The sequence below is a fragment of the Vigna unguiculata genome, chromosome 3 (genome assembly GCF_037176805.1).
Source record: "Vigna unguiculata cultivar grain cowpea cultivar isolate G323 ecotype 2 chromosome 3, ASM3717680v1, whole genome shotgun sequence".
NCBI lineage: Eukaryota > Viridiplantae > Streptophyta > Magnoliopsida > Fabales > Fabaceae > Vigna > Vigna unguiculata.
The window spans coordinates 65,251,528-65,271,498 of record NC_140794.1 but is presented as its reverse complement, the minus strand read 5'-3'; the positions used below and the strand labels follow the sequence as shown (position 1 = coordinate 65,271,498).

At 30.1% G+C, this 19,971-nt stretch overlaps 3 protein-coding genes across 5 annotated transcripts; 2 read left to right on the top strand and 1 right to left on the bottom strand.

Annotated features, from left to right (window-relative positions):
- Nucleotides 1-527: 527 nt before the first annotated feature.
- On the top strand, nucleotides 528-2,884 carry LOC114176287 (uncharacterized). 2 transcript variants are annotated; one of them, XM_028061270.2, is made up of 5 exons: nucleotides 528-737; nucleotides 2,011-2,077; nucleotides 2,162-2,245; nucleotides 2,335-2,532; nucleotides 2,649-2,884. In XM_028061270.2, the coding sequence occupies exons 1-5, from the start codon at nucleotides 687-689 to the stop codon at nucleotides 2,687-2,689; spliced, it is 441 nt and encodes a 146-aa protein (XP_027917071.1). In that variant the 5' UTR covers nucleotides 528-686; the 3' UTR covers nucleotides 2,690-2,884. The 2 variants fall into 2 exon arrangements, with proteins under 2 accessions (XP_027917071.1, XP_027917070.1); XM_028061269.2 differs by having other exon boundaries at nucleotides 529-737; nucleotides 2,618-2,884.
- A 2,240-nt stretch (nucleotides 2,885-5,124) lies between these two features.
- LOC114176412 (uncharacterized) lies at nucleotides 5,125-7,451 on the top strand. Its single transcript, XM_028061455.2, has 5 exons — nucleotides 5,125-5,336; nucleotides 6,414-6,582; nucleotides 6,669-6,752; nucleotides 6,842-7,045; nucleotides 7,128-7,451. Exons 1-5 carry the CDS (start codon nucleotides 5,268-5,270, stop codon nucleotides 7,220-7,222), a joined length of 621 nt encoding a protein of 206 aa, XP_027917256.1. The 5' UTR covers nucleotides 5,125-5,267; the 3' UTR covers nucleotides 7,223-7,451.
- A 548-nt stretch (nucleotides 7,452-7,999) lies between these two features.
- On the bottom strand, nucleotides 8,000-13,270 carry LOC114178082 (U-box domain-containing protein 34-like). Of its 2 annotated transcripts, none has more exons than XM_028063780.2 (9): nucleotides 12,998-13,270; nucleotides 12,779-12,900; nucleotides 12,253-12,368; nucleotides 11,608-11,750; nucleotides 11,147-11,436; nucleotides 10,912-11,013; nucleotides 9,948-10,376; nucleotides 8,673-9,422; nucleotides 8,000-8,554 (listed from the first exon to the last, which is right to left on the bottom strand). In XM_028063780.2, exons 1-9 carry the CDS (start codon nucleotides 13,161-13,163, stop codon nucleotides 8,369-8,371), a joined length of 2,304 nt encoding a protein of 767 aa, XP_027919581.2. In that variant the 5' UTR covers nucleotides 13,164-13,270; the 3' UTR covers nucleotides 8,000-8,368. The 2 variants fall into 2 exon arrangements, with proteins under 2 accessions (XP_027919581.2, XP_027919582.2); XM_028063781.2 differs by having other exon boundaries at nucleotides 11,608-11,735.
- Nucleotides 13,271-19,971: the final 6,701 nt, after the last annotated feature.

The following is a 19,971-nucleotide window of genomic DNA, read 5'->3' as shown; positions in this document are numbered from 1 at the left end:
AATGTTCCGTTAATGATTTAAACGGCGTTACAGAAAAGAACCAAATAAAACACGAACTGCGAAAATGAGGATCATTCTAAACATTCGGAAAATGAGGACTATTTTAAACATTATGTGAAAATGAGAACCATTCGCAACAAACACTACGAAAATGAGGACCAAAAAGGTATTTAAGCCATAAATTTAACACCATCTTTAAAAAAGAAAATGATAAAATCTTAAATTTAAAAATATCATTTGAATAAAATAAAGTTTAAACAAATGTAAATAAAAAAATATATAATTAAACTCAAGGCCTATAAAATAATAGCAATAAAATAATAAGTTTATTTATAAAGCAATGCTTCATTATTACTGATAATTATGTTTTTCAATAATGAAACCCTCATATTTTATTCACCAAAAAAATTTGTACTAGTATATGTATATACTTTAGTAGGAAGAAGAAAAAGAAAACTTAAAAAATCAGTAGTTTTGCAAATTGTGAATATTCCCCCTATTCTATCTTATTTACAGAAGGGTCCATACTATGATGGATTTTGCAATAGTGTTCCATACCCAAATTAGTGGTTCAGTGTTTACCCTGAAATTTGTGGAGCTATTGAAGCTTGGAAGTCCACTCATATGAATTTCCAAATGATACGTTAAATTTGAAGACACCCCAGTTGAAGAATTGTTGCTCTGCAATGGCGTCGCTTCTCAAAGCACCTTCCTTTCTCTCCCCTCTCAACCAAAAGGTGATTTTGGAATTCACGATGTTCAGGAATCTCTGTCTCTTTTTATAGGGTTTTTCTTTTTCTGTTTTTGTTTACTACAAGATGTCAAGTTTGGGGTCCAGTAATCATCAAAAGGGTTTTGGTTTAAACTTGTTGTTCCAAAATGGGAAGTTGGTGAGATTGTCTTCTAGTTCTTTGGTTGCAAAATATTTACAAGTTGACATCTTTTCAGATTGGGAATAAATTATCACTATATTGGTAGCATCTGACTCTCCCTTTCTCCTGATTGTTTCAGTTTCTTAGGTGCTTTTCCGTTATTGGAGGTAACACAGTTATTAGAATCCTGTGATTCTCATTTCCCAATTTGAATTACACAGTCTGATACAATTTAGCTTGCCATTGATTCATATCATGTGAAAGTCACATAGACTTTGAATCTTATGATACTTGGGTAATTTACTGTGATTCAATATCACAAGATTTAGCAATATGCTGGTTTTCTATGTTTTCTTTCCCCATTTCTTATCAAGAAAACTGACAAACCTTGATTATTCATATGCCTTTATTCTTCTGAAACTAGGTTTGGCATCATCGTTCACTCCTTCTATTATTGAAAAACTTAACAATATTGTGTTTTACTTACGTTTATTTTCTTGTCTAAAATTATTCATGTGATAAATATACATAATTTATATAATATTAGTTATATATACTATTTGGAGAGAGATCATAATTTCGAAAGAGGATTAGTGGAGATCTAAAACATTAATGAAAATATGAATCAAACTCACACACAAGGAATTAACACCACCTTCAACCTAAAATCATGAGACAATAAATTGATAGGCCTTCATTCTTATATGGTGCTTAACTTTTTCATTTTTACTTAATATCAGACTTAGATTCATACTTGAATGCCCGACTATCTTCTCTTCAATAATGAGTACCTTCACAATATTTGTGGTTCAAAAATTAGCATGAAGATTCATGATTTGAATTGTCATCCTATAATCTTGGTGGTAAAACATCAATAAGACATAAGCACAACCCATACACAAGAAATAACACCAACTCCAACCCAAAAATTTAACACAATGAATTTATAATGATTTTTATCCTTATGCTGAAAGTTTCAGATTGACTAGAGATAAGGTAAATTTAGAGTATATATGTGAGTATAAATCTCATTTTACAAGTCGATTTTGTGAGATTGAGTTAAGTTTAAATTCTATTTCTTAACATACATCTTGTAAGAAAAACAAAAATAATATTTTTGTTGGTAATTCTCGATCAGAAAGCCCAGGCAGCTGTTGAAGGGGATGTAGTTGACAAAGAATCAGTCTCTATCAATGAAGAAAGTGGTATTTAGTTGGTTATTATTCATTTTTCTGCTTTGTTCAGTGTTTCAGAGTTGCTTTTATTTTGACGTTGCTATTATCTTTCAGATTATGGGGTCGTTGGTATGCACCATGTTGGAATTTTATGTGAAAATCTTGAAAGATCCATTGACTTTTATCAAAACGTTCTCGGTATGCCAGCTTCACAAACTTAAATCTACTGTGTACATTGTGTTTCCCTAGAAGCAAGTATATGAATAACTAAAATGAGTGAAATTTAGGCCTGAAGATAAATGAAGCAAGACCAAATGATGAGGTGAGGGGTGTTTGGTTGTGGGTAGGCTCTGAGATGATTCATTTGATGGAGCTTCCAAATCCTGACCCTTTGACTGGACGACCGGAACAAGGTGGTCGAGATCGTCACACATGTATTGCAATCAGGGATGTTTCCAAGCTGAAAGCAATTCTTGATAAAGCTGGTACAATACAACCACTTCTCTGAATAACATAACTTCTGGTTCAACATTATTTACACTATGCCTTATGTTATGTTCTGCTTTGTAGGTATTCCCTACACGCTTTGTCCTTCTGGAAGACCAAGAATCTTTACACGTGATCCTGATGCAAATGCTCTAGAATTTACACAAGTAGATGATTGATGCTTATGGCGCCATTAGTCCCCAGAAGGAAGAAATAAATGTAGAAATGGTTACATGTAAAGGCTGAAGGGACTAATAGGCCATGATAAAGTAGTCTGCTATGCAGTGACAGTATAACAGCAATAATACAGTATTGGTCATCATATAATACTGCACACCACTCCTTCGGATCTGGACCTCATATTCACACTTGGACAACAAAAGGTTTTGGGAAAAAAGAAAATTATGAATTAATATGTCGCGAAGATGATTTAATTAATTATTTTTTTAAAATTGGAATTTCCTTGAAAAAAAAAACAAAAATATTGATCTAATTATAACTTTTTTTCAACCAAAATTAGAACGAAAGAAGTAATTAAGTCTTTATTTCATATAATTTCATGTTTTGGTATAAAAAATACTGCAATATATGTATTTTTTTTTTGTGTAGAAGAAAAGAAGAATATTTTATCTTAGCTGTGTAAGTTAAATAAATTAAATTAACTTTTAATATAAAAATATGTAATATTCAGATATTTTTCAAGTAGAAATAATAAACAAATTAGTGGTATTATTTTTAAGAAGAACATAACCTAGGGAGTGAAAGTGAGTGGGTTTTACTCACATTAGAGAATAATTATTAAATATAAAGTTAATTAGGACTTTAGTCTTATATTATCATAAATAGGAATGATAAATAAATTTGTTTTAGCGGATATTATCTAAATTCGTTCTCATTTTGATTAGAATATCTTTTGTGAGTAGGTATGATTAGGAATATGAATAATATGTGATTATTTAAATTGGGTATGAGGACATGATGGGTATGTATATATCTGTCCTCGTCCCTCATGTCTCAATATTTATCATCGTTCTGTCCATGTTTAAATTACTAAAATATCCATAATTTATTATGTAATCTAAAAACCTTTATATATATATATATATATATATATATATATATATATATATATATATATAAATATATATATAATGTTTCTTTTGTCTTTTTAATTTTGTAACCCTTCTTTTTATTTCTTTGGTTATATACTTTTTTCTTACTTATTCAATTGTTTGGATTGTTCTTCAAGGTTTAAATAGATCTTCAAGGTACTTTTTCTTACAACCTTAATCACACATTTTTTTTTTCATTAATATGGGACATCTTGAATAAAATAATATATTATTTTAATATTGAATATTTTAATAATATCACAACTTCTTTGCTGTGTTTTTTTTTTTTATTTTTTTCTATAAAAATGATTTAATTGATATTTAGAATAATAAAAAAATAGATATGGGTATGGATATACCGGCATACCTGTTACCCGTTGGAGATAGGGTGTGATAAAAGTTGTATACTCATTGTGTTTAGGAATGAAAATGTATTTTTAGTGTGAGGATTAAATATGTTTTTAATCTTTTAAAATTTCAGTAAAATTTGTAATTAGTCACTCTTCGAAACTTTGACCCAATTTACTCCTCTAACTTTTAAAAATATATTGATTTAGTCTTTTTAACCATATTTTGTTAAATTTATTTGGCACGTTTTAACGCGTTCAATTTCTCTGTGAGTTTTGTTGTGTTATCCTCTACTGAGTATTAAAAATACATTGTTTTGGTACTTTAAAGATAATTTTAAATTATTTAAATTAATGGCCATCGATGTATTTTGAAAGTACAATAGAGAAACAACATAGAAAAATCAGTAGAGAATCCAAACTCGTTTTAAACACGTTTCAAGAAAGTAGTTGAGTTGTTTACATCATTTGACACATTTTTACTTTCAATGTGAATCGAAAACACATTAAAATGTCAAATAAAATTAATAAAATTTGGTTAGAATGGCTAAATCGAAATATTTTCTAAAGTTAGAGGACTAAATTAGACCAAAATTTTAAAGATGTACTAATTTCAAATTTTATTGAAAATTAAGGGACTAAAACATATTTAATCCTTATTACGAGGATGAGTTTCTTGGGGATGGGGTGGGACAAAATTTATATACTTGTTAGGTTTGAGAATGAAGAAATTTTTATATTACCATCCCACAAGTAAAACTTTACTCAAGAAGTTGTTTACATATGACCTTTTAATTATTGACATGTGTGGTCTTCTATCCCTCTCATTCTCTTCCATGACCTCTCCTCCCTCTCTCTATCTCTTTCCCAGAGTTCAAAGGTTTGAAAGACCTAAAACAAATTTTCAAATAAAATAGAACAATTATCTCAAAATTCTTCCCTATCCCTTCTCCACACGTGATATATATATATAATTCAAATTTGTATTAGTACATGTATTTAGTTTAGTCTAGTTGGAAGAAGTTAAAAGGAAAAAAAAAAAAAACTTAAAATGAGTACTTTTGAAAATTGTGAATATTCTCCCTATTCTATCTTATTTAAAGAAGGGTCTATACTACGTTGGATTTTACAATAGTGTTCCATACCCAAATTAGTGGTCAGGGTTCAGTGTTTACCCTGAAATTTGTGGAGCACCTGAAGCTTGGAAGGGTACTGTGTCCACTCATTACTTTTGAGGTTCCAAATGTTACGTCAAATTAGAAGACACCCCAGTTGATGAGTTATTGCTCTTCAATGGCGTCCCTTCTCAAAGCACCATCCTTTCTCTCCCCTCTGAACCAAAAGGTGATTTTAGAATTCATTATGTTCAGGAAGCTCTGTCTCTTTTTGTAGGGGGATTTTCTGTTTTGTTTGCAAGATATCAAGTTTGGTGTTCATTGATCATCACAAGGGGTTTTAATTTAAACTTGTCGTTCCAAATTGGGGAGTTGGTGAGATTGTCTTTTAATTCTTTAGTTGCAAAATATTTACAAGCTCACACCTTTTCAGATTGGGAATAAATCATCACTGATTAGTGGTCGTAGCATCTGACTCCTCCCTGATTTGTTTGACACGTTTTAGTTTCTTAGGTACTTTTCTGTTATTGGAGGTAACTTAGTTATTAGAATCCTGTGACTCTCATTACCCTATTTGAATCACACAATCGGATACAGTTTAGCTAGCCAATGATTCATATCATGTGGAAGTCACATAGACTTTGAATCTTTTGATACTTGGGTAATTTACTGTGATTCAAAATCACAAGATTTAGCAATTTGATTATTGTCTATGTTTTTTTTTTCACCATCTAATCTGGAAAACTGACAAGTGTGATGAGCGTAAATTATTAAATAAAAAGGAAATAATGAACAATACTGACAAACCTTGATTATCCATGTGCCTTTGTTCTTCTGAAACAAGGTTTCGCATCATCATCCACTCCTTCTATGCACTACATTCTGTTGTTGCATAGGTTTGCAGGTTCTTTTCTGAAATAGAGGCCTAATCATCCACTTAGTTATTTATTATGTTTTATTTCATGATATTTTCGATCACTTTCTTGCCTAAAATTATTCCGATGAGAATTATACATAGTTTATACAATATATTTGTGGTTCAAAAATTAGCATGAGGATTCATGATTTGAATTACCATTCTATAATCATGGTGGTAAACACAATCAAATGTCTGTTATGAAAAACAAGCATAATATTTTTGTTGGTAATTCTCAATCAGATCAGGGAAAAGAAGGATTCACTTAGTTCCAAAATGAATTTCACCAATATCTCATCAGGGAACTTTGTTAATTTACACTTCAGTGGAATGTTATTATCTACTGTCATTCTAGACACCCAATTTTAATCCTCTTGTTTTTGGATGCAGTTGAATTATGTTAGCCTTTCTCCCACAACTACAAACTTGCAGTCCAAATTTTATCATGCTAGTGTCAGAAAAGGGAGATGGCATGTTCCTAGCATGGCTATAAAAGCTCAGATCGCTGTTGAAGGGGATGTAGTTGACAAAGAATCAGTCTCTATCAATGAAGAAAGTGGTATATAGTTGGTTATTGTTCATTTTTCTACTTTGTTCAGGTGTTTCAGAGTTGCTTTTTATTTTGACGTTGCTGTTATTTTTCAGATTATGGGGTCGTTAATATGCACCATGTTGGAATTTTATGTGAAAGTCTTGAAAGATCCCTTGACTTTTATCAAAACGTTCTAGGTATGCCAGCTTCACAAACTTAATTTTTCTGAGTACATTGTGTTTACCTAGAAGCAAGTAAATGAATAACTAAAATGAGTGAAATTTAGGCCTGAAGATAAATGAAGCAAGGCCAAATGATAAGCTTCCATACAGGGGTGCTTGGTTGTGGGTAGGCTCTGAGATGATTCATTTGATGGAGCTTCCAAATCCTGACCCTTTAACTGGACGACCGGAACATGGTGGTCGAGATCGTCACACATGTATTGCAATCAGGGATGTTTCCAAGCTGAAAGAAATCCTTGATAAAGCTGGTACTACTTCTTTAAATAACATAACTTGTGTTGTGGTTCAACATTGTTTACACTATGCCTTATGTTATTTTCTGCTTTGTAGATATTCCCTACACGCTTAGTCGTTCTGGAAGACCAGCAATCTTTACACGTGATCCTGATGCAAATGCTCTAGAATTTACACAAGTAGATGATTAATGTTTATGGATATTACATGCCCAGCCACACCCCTTTGGCTCCACAAGTCCCCCAGAAGGTAGAAATAAATGTAGAAATGATTACATGTATGTAAAGGCTGAAGGGACTGATAGGCCATGGTAAAGTACTCTGCTATGCAGTGGCAATATAGCAGCAATACAGTGCTGAGAACTAAAGTTCAAATTGTACAAGATAAGATTGTGGATACTGGCTAGTGATTTTTCACTCAGAGCACTAGAGTTTTATTATTCAAAAATTAAACAAATATTATATATATATATGGTAAAAATTTGGAGATATTCTTATTATTTGAAAACTAAAAAAAATAAAATTATAACGTCCGTCATATTGTATGTACCACCACTATCGAATGATTTGACAAGGGAGGGAGGTGTTTGGAGTTATTTAGGTATCTAAATATCACACCTTATTTTTATCTCTTACCTTTTATTGAAATCATACCAACCAGAAAAATCTTAGTGTTTGCTGATATATATGCTTTCTAATTAAACACTTCAATTAAAATGTCATTCACTTTGATCTTCACCGAACATTTTCTTTAAGTGTTAGCAATACGTTCCAATTGCGCAAGTATAAAATAATTAGACTATCACAAGAATAATATCATTGCATCGTAATGCCTAAATGTAATTACAACTACAAATATTTCCCACGACATATAATTAACATCTTTAGCATAGAGTAAATAGCAATTACATTATATCGTGATCATAACATTTATAACAAGCTTCAATGCTTTCATAATGGAAAACTGTCTGAATATTAAATATTTGGTGAGCAATAACTTTTCATTCTTGTCCAACATGTCCGTATAAGAAAGAAGTCTGCACGAGCAGCTAACATTTTCTCTTTGGGCTAAATACAATGGCTTTAGAAAGTTTATATACAGGGATAAATGAAAAACTAAAAACAATTAGCCCTTTAGCAGCACGTGCAGCTAAATTCTCCAACAGTATATACTTTTCATATGTACCTTTTACAATATTTTTCTCTCTATCTGGTCACCCATCTTACAAACTTTTGGAAAATTCAAATTCTGACAGTTTTAAGCTGCAAGTAGAAGTTGGTTGTATTGAGATCCACAATAATTAGTAAGTAAGATCTTCATTGCTTGGTGATTACTAATCAAAAGGTGACTCCTGACTTCCACTCTTGAATGGCAGAACGTAGAGTATGGTTCGGAGTCAACACAGAATGCTGAAGTTTAAGCTTTGTCATGGGTGACACATTGTGTCTGCTAATCCATGCCTTGATTGCTCTGTACTCATAAGTGAACCCATCCGCAGCAATATATGGATCATCCATGATTTCCTACAGTACTTACAAGTCAGCAAAAGAAATAATGATATATCGTAAAAAAGATGTGTATCACATAGAGATATGAAAAACAGAACAACCAAATTTTCATCATATAAGTGCAGATTTATACCTGAAGGATTGGACAATAATACTGGCTTGGTGCACTTACACTATTTCTTCCTATCCTTGCACTGGCATTTGCCGCATTAGAAAATCTTTCGAGCAGTGGAAGAACTTCAGTATCAAGTTCTGGTCTATCTCTGCATCTAAGTGCTGTGCATTTAAGGGCAACTTGAGCCAATTCCATTGTCTCATCCAATGGCCAATCTCCAGCTGATGCATCTAAAATATCACGGAGGGAGCCATTTCTAATTGCATCTTCAACAATCATAATGAGCCCACGTGCATGGCGACCAGTTATTAATTGAAGAGTTATAACTCCAAATGCATATACATCTGATTTCGGTCGCACAGTGCCAGTTCTCTGATATTCTGGGTCCATGTAATGCAGAGTGCCGGCAAGGACTGATTCTCGGTACTCTGTAATATTGTCAGGAGGAACTTCTATAAGGAGTTTAGCCAGCCCAACATCAGAAATTTTGCTCACATAATTTCTGTCTAACAAAATGTTGCCAGGTTTTATATCTCGATGTACAATCGGTTCTGGCTTCGAATTATGCAAGAATGAAAGCCCACAAGCCATTTCAAAAACTATGCGAAATCGAAAAAACCATGGAAGTGGTGGTTTTCTATTTTTGTTGAGAAGATAGTCTTCTAGACTTCCATTTTCCAGGTATTCATAAACTAGGCAACCATTCTCCGGACAGGCTCCAAGTAACAAAACCATATTAGGATGATGTAGTTGACTAAGAATCTCAACCTGAAACAAATGGGAGACTACAGATACTCAGAAATGCATGCTTTCTCTTGTTATTGCAGCATTGTAATATTGAATTCTTTTAAGATATTTAAAAGGAACCTATAATGCGGAAGCATTCAAAAAAGAGCTGGAGTGTAAATCAGAAAATTTCTTAGGAAGCATTGTAATATTGAATTCAAAAAAGAGCGGAAGCATTGTAATATTGAATTCAATCTACAATGAAATCAGAAAATTTCACGGGTTCAATTGCAGAACACAAAGAACAAAGTGTAACTGTTGATTGTCAACTTTTCCTGTAGTATAGGTAGTGGGATGGATGGCCAATTTTAAATATTTACAATGGACTTGGATACTTGAGCATGCACTTGTAAGTTTTATAAACCAATTCCTGCCCTAGATTCATTAGCATTTAAAATATGATAAGAAGTTCACCAGAAGGAGACACCAAAGAATTCTGTAAGTATCAGAATATCACTCTAATATAAATAATTTCAAATAGAAGAAGAAACCAAGCACATGGAAGACCTCTTTTAGAAACTCCTCTTTCTTGTTGATTGCATCCTGATGCAGAACCTTTACAGCTACAGGTGTGTGATCAAGATTACACTTGTAAACTTTCCCATATCCTCCTTCACCAATCATCAAATCCTCAGAGAAGAATTTTGTGGCTATCTTGATGTCGTCCATGGTGTACTTTCTGTATCTCCTGTCATTTGAGAGCAATGTATCAACAATTCTCTGTTTCTCTATTGATTCTTTAAGGACATCAAGTTCAGCCATCTGTCTTTCATAGGACTCTTTGGAAAACTTATTTTTCGCCTCCTCAAGTTCCTTCATGACTTTTAAATACTTAGTTTTCTCTTCAGAAGCAATCTTTCTCAAAACCTCCTCTCTTTTTAGGGAAGCATTCACTCTTTTAGTTTCTTCAAGAGATTCAGAAGAAAGTAAAAGGGCCTGCAAGTGAAGGCACGCAAGTAAAAAGGGTCAAGTCATTAAGGCATAAATTTCTCTGGTTGGAGAATAGGTACCATGGAGTGCCAAGCTCCAAACCATAGATTCAATTTAAGACCAATTTTTGCAACTGTGCCACAATTAAACAGACATGGCCCTGGCTTTCAAAAAAGAAAAGTTTTGAATAAAAAGTTCATTGAAATTAAAGAGGGTATAAGCTTTGTGTTTGAATACAATTGAAACCAATAACTTTTGTTTTGGTTTTTGTTCATTTTGAATTTTAATTTTGATGACTTCAAGGGTCTTGATCAGGCTTTAGTCATCCAAAATTAATGTTTAAAAATAGTTGATAAGATAAGCAGCATTATATCCTCTTAGGGAACATAGTTTATATTTTCGTTTAACAGATTATTCAAGTTGGATTCTTTGTAGGCATTGGTATAGGTATTGAGAACGTGGGGAAGTGGAAGGGGGATAAAAGAAAATATATGCATTCCCTTCAACAAACAAGATAAATACAATATTTTCAAACTCTCACCTGGTTTTGAGCTTGAACCAGCTCTTGACAAACCTGTTTGTACATGGCGATAGTACTTTGCAACTCCAGTTGCAGCCGTTCTACTTCTTCTTGCATGGCTAACTGCATAAGTACACAACATATGAACACCACGGCCATGTTAGGAAATTAAAATATATATATCATTTCCACAAAATAAGTCATTTGTGGGTGACACCTTCCAGAGGATTCTGTTGACTAAAAAGAAGAAAGTTACCTGTTCACGTTGTGCAGAAGCAATGGAATCAAAAGTGTGGAGGCTAATCATTTCAATATCATCTCCACAGTTTTCTGGATTATCATTGTTGATAGAATTTTCAAAAGAATCCCTGCGACTAAATGTTTGCAGACCAATGTAACTATGCTCGGATATTGATAAAAATCTGAAATTCTTTAGGATTTTAGACTCTGTTGTGGATGAACTGATTCCCGACATTTCTCTGTCAATGCCAGCCTCATTGTCTACTTTATTTACTTTAGTAGACATGAAGTAACTTGGGCTAGCCTCTGTTGGAGGGAAAAATAAAAATCAGAAACTAGACAACTTCTTTCACTAAGATTTTTATTCAGGATCCTACTTCTGTGAAATCATTATCAAAAACCAATATAAGAAGGCCACATAATTAGAGCACAGATGCAGACAACAAAAATCTCAAAATGCAAGAACTACAATCATACCACGAGAATGTGAAGATGACACATCGGCCAACTTCGAAACAATTCTGTCTCTAGCAACAACATACACATCACAACTGTCTGGGGCACATCTTAGGCTGGTAGTTGATATTCCAGGTCCTTTTAGCTTCCTGGAAGAAGAAAAACTGAAATTTAATGGCATTACTCAGAATTACTTTATGATCCATTCTCTGTCTTTGATCAACTGTTTGCAAGAAAAATGAATTAAGACGCACTTCTAACAAAAGCTTGAGGCTGACGTGACAGATTTAGCATGCAAGAGCCAAACTTTAAATTGCATAAAGATAATAGGTGCATTCGGGGTGTTTGAATCAAGTTCATCGGTTATAAAAGAAAAAGAAAATAAAAAATATTTATAGTTTCAACCACGTTCTTGTAAGATTAGTTTACATGGACTAATGTCGGCAAAACAGAAAAATCACAAATTTTGGTTTTGCACTTTCAATATTTAGAAGATAGAGTCTAAAGAGATACTCTTCTAAGAGCAGTCTCTACTATTAACTAATATTTGGTTAAACTCACTTCTTCTTTATGATATGAGTTTTTGTAATTTCTAACAAATTTTAACTAATGTAAAGAATGTGTTAAAAAGTGTATGTTATATTTTTCACATTTAGAAACGAATACCTTGTTATAAAATTTGAGGAGTCAGAACCCAGCACTAATGTTTGGACCCCGGACTCAGAAATAAAGCTAAGAAGTGCTTCTGCCACGTTGTCATCTTCTAGTAGTACTGTTTCCATCTACAAAATTTCCACATTAACCTTCGCTTAACACCTTTTGAATGTCAAGTTGAAACTCGCACAGTCCAGAAAACCAAGTTATGATGCACAGATAATCCAAGAGAAATGTGTAGAGTTTTAAATATTGATATGTGATCAATGCTAACATTTACAAAATTCACTTATTTTTGTGACCATAACAACAAGTAGTAAACAACACTGTAGATATTCTTATATATAATTATTTATTCAATAAGATCTTCGATAAATTTTTTAATAAATACTTAAATAACAATAATAAATATAAATAAATAAAATAAGTTTGAGATAAGACAAAATCATCTAATACACTTTAACTAAAATAGGAAAACTTGTTTAGGCCATCAACTTCTTAAGAAATTGTGCATTTGCATATGATATAAAGCACTCACAGTGTTTGAGCCGCAGAGTTTTTTGAACGGGACGAAGATTTGTTCAGATTTTTGCTTCACATCGTCCACATAAGCTGCAAAGACATCGGCGTGTGCTTCCGAAACAGGAATATACTCTTCAGCTGCGAATTAGGAATTCCAAAACAACAACAACGCATTTTAGTTACCAAAGCGAGTTTCCAATGGTATGTGATAAAATGAGGGGTGCGATGAACATACTTGGTGTGGCAATTGAAGTGATTGGAGGGATAACGTGAACTAAGATGAACCTGTCGGCTTGAGGGACCAGATTATCCACCGCCCACTGCACGGCTCGCCGGCTACCCTTGCTGGAGCCGCCGCTCACAGCGACGGCAACCGATCTCAGCAACGGTGGTGTGGACATTATTTCGTTGGTCAACGAGATTTTTAATTGCTCCTTCTACCATCGCAACAACCAACCGTTGGATTTATAGTTCTCTTCTTTGTTTAACCTCATTCCTTTGACTATTAGCAATTCTTGTACTATGAATATATATATATATATATATATATATATATATATATATATATATATATATATATATATATATATATATATATATATATATATATATTGTCATTTGAATCCTAAATTAAGACATAGATCTCTAAAATTAATTTATAATTTATAAGACATCGGAAATAATAATAAATAAATGTTTAAATATCTAAAAATTATAAAAAAAACATATATTTTTACGAGAATAATGATACTATGATTTCTATTTTTTTATTTCATTTTTTATCTTTTTTTATGTAGTTTAGTGTAAATTATTAATTAATATATCACTAATTTATCTTTAAAAAAATCAATGATTTACATTAAACTAGTAAAAAAAGGAAAAAGAATAAAAATAAAAATATAATTTTTATTTTATCCATTCAAAGACTAAAGATGTTAAAATTTGTAAGTTAATCCAGGTTTTAAAAAAGATTTAAATTGAAAAAGTTATAATTTTTTAAAGCGTGGTCATATGAAATTAAGTGTGATTGAAGATGAATTAACTTGTAATCTTCAATAACAACTTTTTATAACTTTTTTCACAAAACAAATATAAATTATGAGAACAAAATTTATTTGTTTGAAAGAACCAACTCATTTAAGATACCAAACTATGATGGTCAAAACCAATAACTATTTCCTACGTTAAACTCTTTCATATCTTTATTATCACAATAGACCCATGCATTCTATTTCCTCTTCCTCTATAAGTTGACACAATTTTTTTTTATTTGAAAAATATATTTTTTAATTCTAAAAAAATATAAAAATGAACATTTAAAACCATAAAAATATAAAGTTTTAATTAGAAAAAATATATAAAAACATTTAAGAATATAATAAAACATCAAATCTTTTAATTGAAATTTATAACTAGAAAAATTATTAATTATTTAAAAAAAAATAGAAAACAAATATAAGAATAGATGTCGGGAGCTTTTTATGCAATTTTTTTAATTTTAATTTTTGAAATTTTAAGAAGTTTGAGTATTATAAATTTTTTTTAAACAATTTTAAGGACAAAAAAAAAGGTATCCAGCTCAAAATTTGATTTCTAAGAACCAAATTTCGACTGGTTTTTCGATGAAGAATAACTACATTGAAGTTAAGAATCCGAATTCCGAGAGACTGAGTTGTGACATAGAAACAAAACCATATACTCTACCTGTAAATACTAAATACTGTGCACAATGTGTTGCTTTGTTAGAAAAAAAAAAACTCCAATTGTTCTATGTAAAATAAAGTTCAAAAATCTGCAGAAAAAAAAATTAAAAAACAACATCATCTTCACACTTAAAATGATTAAACATAATTCAAAAATATTTTTTTACATTTACATATTTAAATACAATAAAAATAATCTAATTTTTTTCAAATATCTTAAATTGCTTTTTTTTATATTTTGATTTTTATATTTCTTCTAAAATAAAATTTCTTAAATAAATTTATGTATTTGTTCTATTTCAAAATTTTATGAATTTAAATTAAAAATTCTATATTTTTAAATTTTTATTTTTTTTTAATTTTTTCTAAACATTTAATAAATTTGAGTACTTTTTCTATTTTAAAATTTTTATTTCAATTAAAAAAATTTGATATTTTGCTATATTTTTAATTTTTGTTTTTATATTTTTTTTTATGAATAAAACTTTTTTCTAAACAAAATTTCTATTTTATAGTTTTAAATATTGTTTTATATATTTTCCAAATACAAATTCATATTTTTCAAACAAAAAAGAAATAATTAGACTGCATTTAGAGTAAAAGGGTATAATTGAAGAAATAAATTGTATGTATAGTGGTGGTCATGAAAGACCCTACTAGAAAAAATCATTAGATTCACTTAATTGAGAACATATTTATTTTAAATAGGATTAAATATGTTTTTGTATTTCAACTTTTAGTGAAAATTAAAATTAGTCATTTGTGAAAATCTTGAACCAATTTAGTTTCTCAATTCTGTGAATATGTGTAGTCCTTTTAACTAAATTTTATTAAGTTTATCTGACATTTCAAACATATTTTATTATAGTGTTTTAGTTTGTTTACATTCTTTGACACATTTTCATTCTCACTCCAATGTTTGTTGAGAAACATGTTTAAAACATTAAATAAACTTAAAAAACTTTGGTTTTAAAAGGACTAAATTCACACATTTCTAAAAATGAGAGACTAAATTGATTCAATGTTTTTAAAAAAGATTAATCCCAATTTTCACTAAAAGTTGAAGGACATAAAATATATTTAAATATAATTTTAGTGTTGTTGTGAAATAGTTCACAAATTTAGTCATAAAGCTTCATCACACAAACAACACCAAAAATAGAGTACAATCGCAAGTGTTGGAACTCACAAAATATACACAAAGGAGCAAGAAGAACAAGTACATACACAAAAGTTTAACGTGGTTTAATTGAAGTGTTAACTAAACATGATCTATGTCCACAAAAGAATTCTTTATAACAAAGATTACAACTAACGGTTTCTCAAAATAACTCAAACACTATATAAATTTAAGATTTGCTTTTTACAAAAACTAAGAGGTCCTATTTATATAATATTTTGTTATAACTGATAAAGCAATATATATACATGTTTATGATAAAGCAATATATATACATGTTTATATATATTCAATAAAAAAATATGTGTGCAATGTTATGAAGAAGACATGTAAACAATGCTTCTTAACAAAAAAAAAAAAAAAAACTGAAAAAACATCATCCGACAATACAAACAAATAGTACATGGCTTAGTAAAGACTAGTCCTCTAATCTTAATGCACTACTCATATAGTCCACGACATGTAACTAGTGAATCGTTTAAATCATGTGGATCATTTAGAAACCCCTTAGACAATATTAAACCAAGCCAATCTTCACGAATATAAATAAGTAACAAATATAATCTGACTATTCTATCTACGTAATGCAATCTTGTATTTTCTACTCAAATCTTTACTACCATGAGTAATTTTGGGTTTGCTTACACAATCATTGTCTACAAAAAATCTTTAAGAGAGAGAAAAAAAATGAAACCAACTTTCTTATTAATTAAATTCAATTCATGTATATAAGTTTATACTAGAGCCGTCAAAATGGGTTGTAACCTGCAAGCCAACCCGGCTCATCACGGGTTCAAGTCGGGTTGGGTTGAAAAAAAATTACAAATTTCAGTACGGGTTAAAAATGAACCCAATCCATTAAGAACTCAGCTCATTCGGGTTGAACCCGTGATGAACCGGGTTAACTTACCAACTCGCCAATAAATTTTAAATATTTAATATATATATATATATATATATATATATATATACACACACACGTATATATTATAGATGGGGATAAAGAAGATGTTTCAAGAGATGAAAATGTTGTGGATTTATTCATTCAAGATTCTAATACTATAGACAAGTGAAAATATTATTATTGTACGGTTTGTATCAATGAAACATGTTGAGTAATTTGTTTCCTTTTCTTTATATTGGTTGTTGGTGTTATTTTCCAAAGTGAAGTATGAATGACATAAAACTTGAAGATAGTGATGTTAAAGGCAAAGTAAGTGAGAATAAGAAGTTAAAGAAAGTGGTGACAGATAGAGAGTAAGCACACAGCTTTTAGCACGAAACTAAGGTGCATGCTAGGAAAGAGTGATGTGCTCACTCTCTTCTGTCGCCTCCATGAACAAACCTCGATCATTAATGGAGCTTCTGTGTTTAACCTTCTGCAACTTCATCGGGTGGTTTGGCTCTCACTAATGGGTGAATCTATATTTATAGAATGGAGAAGGTATCTACGTTTGTAATAAAATATGCCTCAACTCACACAATGATTCAATTCTTATTGCTTATTTTTCTGCGAATCTTATTACTCTACACAATCAGAATAAAGATGAAGGACAACGGTATAATTCCTTGCATGAATAAATTTATACAAACGGTTTTAATTATTTTTAAATGTTTAGAATGAATTAACTTGTTTGAATTGTTAATGATCAAAATATTATTTTAAATAATTTTTATCCTATAAGTTATAATTTAGTTTAATTTAAATGATCAATTTTAAAAACCAAAATAAAATAATTGATAAACTTATTATTTTATATAATTTAATTCAATGCCAATTTGGTTCGATTTATGTCTTCCAACAATAAATGGGTAAAAGAAAAATAGTGTAAACATAGGCTCAAATAATTTCTTTTACTAATTATTTACATTTATTTTAATCTTATATTTCAAAAAAAATACCAATATTAAATAAAATCAATTTTAAAAATAAAAAATAATTAGTCATTAAATTTTTTATGTTTTTTACCATTTTTTTTTCATTTTTCTTACTTGATGTTCTCTCTAAATTCTTTAAATATTTTTATACCTTTAAAATTAGGTAATCTCATAAAAAATAAAAAATAAAGAGAACAACTGCATTTTGTTTTTGGCATTTAGCTGCAAAGTGTCCATTCTAGAAGCTGATAAGCATGTGAAATTTTATCAAGTTATTAATTTCACCATTGGACAATTGTGGAGTGTGGTGAATGGTGGGTTAAGTTGACCATATCTGCATTATTTATGACATGTGGTTAATGTTACAAGCTTTTGCATGGTGGAACCTTATTCATAAATATTAAAGCTTCAAGATACAAATGCCAGTTTTACGTGGACATCCTTATCACTTATTTTTTAATGAAGGAATCACAGTGAAAACGTTATTTATCATTGTAAGAAAGGGATGTTTTGTTGTTCACATACAAAAAATCTATATTGGCATAAAGTTTGTATATTTGTTCATCAATTAAACAAAAACAACTGAAGCGAAAGAATCGTTGTTGAGGAATTTTACACAAAAATAAATAACACATATTCAGAGAATATTTTAGACGTGTTGATCTGTGTATGACCCGTTCCCATTTGAGTGTCAACTAACCAATAATTTACATTGAAAGTGATGCTTAAGGAAAACCATTCTATTTGCTAAGCAATAAAGGTTTAAAAGCAACGATATAAATTTATCAAGAGTTGTTTATTCCTCAAATCAATACTTAGTAGTAATTAAGAATATCCGTTAATTAATCATGCATGGACCTATCAGTTTCGATTCCAATGAAATTTGTCACATTCCATGTCTGTTAGAACAAGAAAAGAACAGTCAAATCATAGCAATTGGTCACTCAATTCCAAACACGCCATGGAAGATTCCAATTTACAAGTTCACTTCTTGCGGTTTCTTTTAGATGTCAAATCGCCCGCCGCAAATCGTGGAAGAACTTGAGCTCAATCATATAAGACACTGACATCATTTTCAACCCAAAACTTTAAGGCAATGGGTTTATAGGTCTTTATTCTTATACAGTGCTCTACTTTCTTATTTTTGGTCAATATGGGACTTAGACTCACACTTGAATTTCTAACATCATTCTGATGTCAGTGTTGTCCGAAGTTGTGATAGGTCTTTCGGAAAAATTTCCTCGGACATACTAGGGATTAACATCAATGAAATTCAAAACAACCATACATAAAGATTGATATTATTTCACTTTAAAATTTTAAAATAATAAATTTATATATTTTTTCTACTATAAAATATTCAATTTTTTTATATCAACTTGGACTATAGCATTTATTTTTTTAATAATTTCAGTTAAATACTTTGCATAGAGTAGATTTTTGAAGTATTTTTTGTCTAATTTATGATTCCCTTATAACAAAATTGTCTTCTATGATATTAAATAAAATATCTAACTTGATTAAAATATGAATTTTTTTACTGTTGGGAGGAATAATTAGAAGGAGAAAGAGAGGAAGAGATCCGAAGGATGTGAGGGTGAAGTTAATGTTGTTTCTTTTAAGGGATTCAGATATGATTTTAGAGTGGATTAGAGAAAGAAATTAGTGAGAGCATGTGATTGAATTGACTGATGTGACAAATTAAACAACAAATTTAATAGATAAAAAAGTTAGATTACCAAAATGTCTCAATTGTGATACGTAATATAAAATTATATATAAATGATTTAGAACTATTTTTACAAATTTTATTGAATGATTGAAAATAAAAAGAATAAATAATACAATATATTTTGTGTGAAAATAAATTTAATATATTAGGTGAAAAATAATTTATTTACGTGGAGACTTTTTTTCTTTTTAATAGTAATTTTATAAGTAGTAATGTTTTATTATAACTATAGTAAATTATTATTTGTGTTACTAATTTTTATTATGTGATTTTTTCATAATAAGAAAAAATGAATATAAGTGAAGGAGTAATTTGGTAAATCTGATAGTGTTACCTTCTAATTTCACTATGAATTGTGAGATTGGATTTTCGGTGAATCACCTTAATTATCTCCTCTCATGATCTTGTATCACTTTTAAAAAAATACATTATGTACTTGCTAATCATCTTTTCCTAATCCTTATGAATAGTACATCCACCAAAAACAAAATTATAGTGAAATCAAGCTCATAATGTATTTTTTCTACTTCCCTGTAATAAAGGATACGGTCACATGATCTTAATTCATTATTTATTGTTAAGTTATATGTTGTAATTAAGTTAGCTTCTTGTTATTTCGTCGTTTATTGTTTTTTAATTTATATGCTAGAGCCCCCTAAAATTACTCCTATCTCTAGTAAACAACAATACACATCCTTAGTATAAGCTATTTTAAT

Coding starts and splice junctions, on each gene's coding strand:
- LOC114176287 (XM_028061269.2), top strand. CDS start 687: ATGGCGTCGCTTCTCAAAGCACCTTCCTTTCTCTCCCCTCTCAACCAA. Junction 738..2,010: donor TCTCCCCTCTCAACCAAAAG/GTGATTTTGGAA, acceptor ATTCTCGATCAG/AAAGCCCAGGCAGCTGTTGA. Junction 2,078..2,161: donor CTCTATCAATGAAGAAAGTG/GTATTTAGTTGG, acceptor ATTATCTTTCAG/ATTATGGGGTCGTTGGTATG.
- LOC114176412 (XM_028061455.2), top strand. CDS start 5,268: ATGAGTTATTGCTCTTCAATGGCGTCCCTTCTCAAAGCACCATCCTTT. Junction 5,337..6,413: donor TCTCCCCTCTGAACCAAAAG/GTGATTTTAGAA, acceptor TTTTGGATGCAG/TTGAATTATGTTAGCCTTTC. Junction 6,753..6,841: donor CTTTTATCAAAACGTTCTAG/GTATGCCAGCTT, acceptor AGTGAAATTTAG/GCCTGAAGATAAATGAAGCA.
- LOC114178082 (XM_028063780.2), bottom strand. CDS start 13,163: ATGTCCACACCACCGTTGCTGAGATCGGTTGCCGTCGCTGTGAGCGGC. Junction 11,437..11,607: donor GTCATCTTCACATTCTCGTG/GTATGATTGTAG, acceptor TCCCTCCAACAG/AGGCTAGCCCAAGTTACTTC. Junction 8,555..8,672: donor ATTATTGTCCAATCCTTCAG/GTATAAATCTGC, acceptor TAAGTACTGTAG/GAAATCATGGATGATCCATA.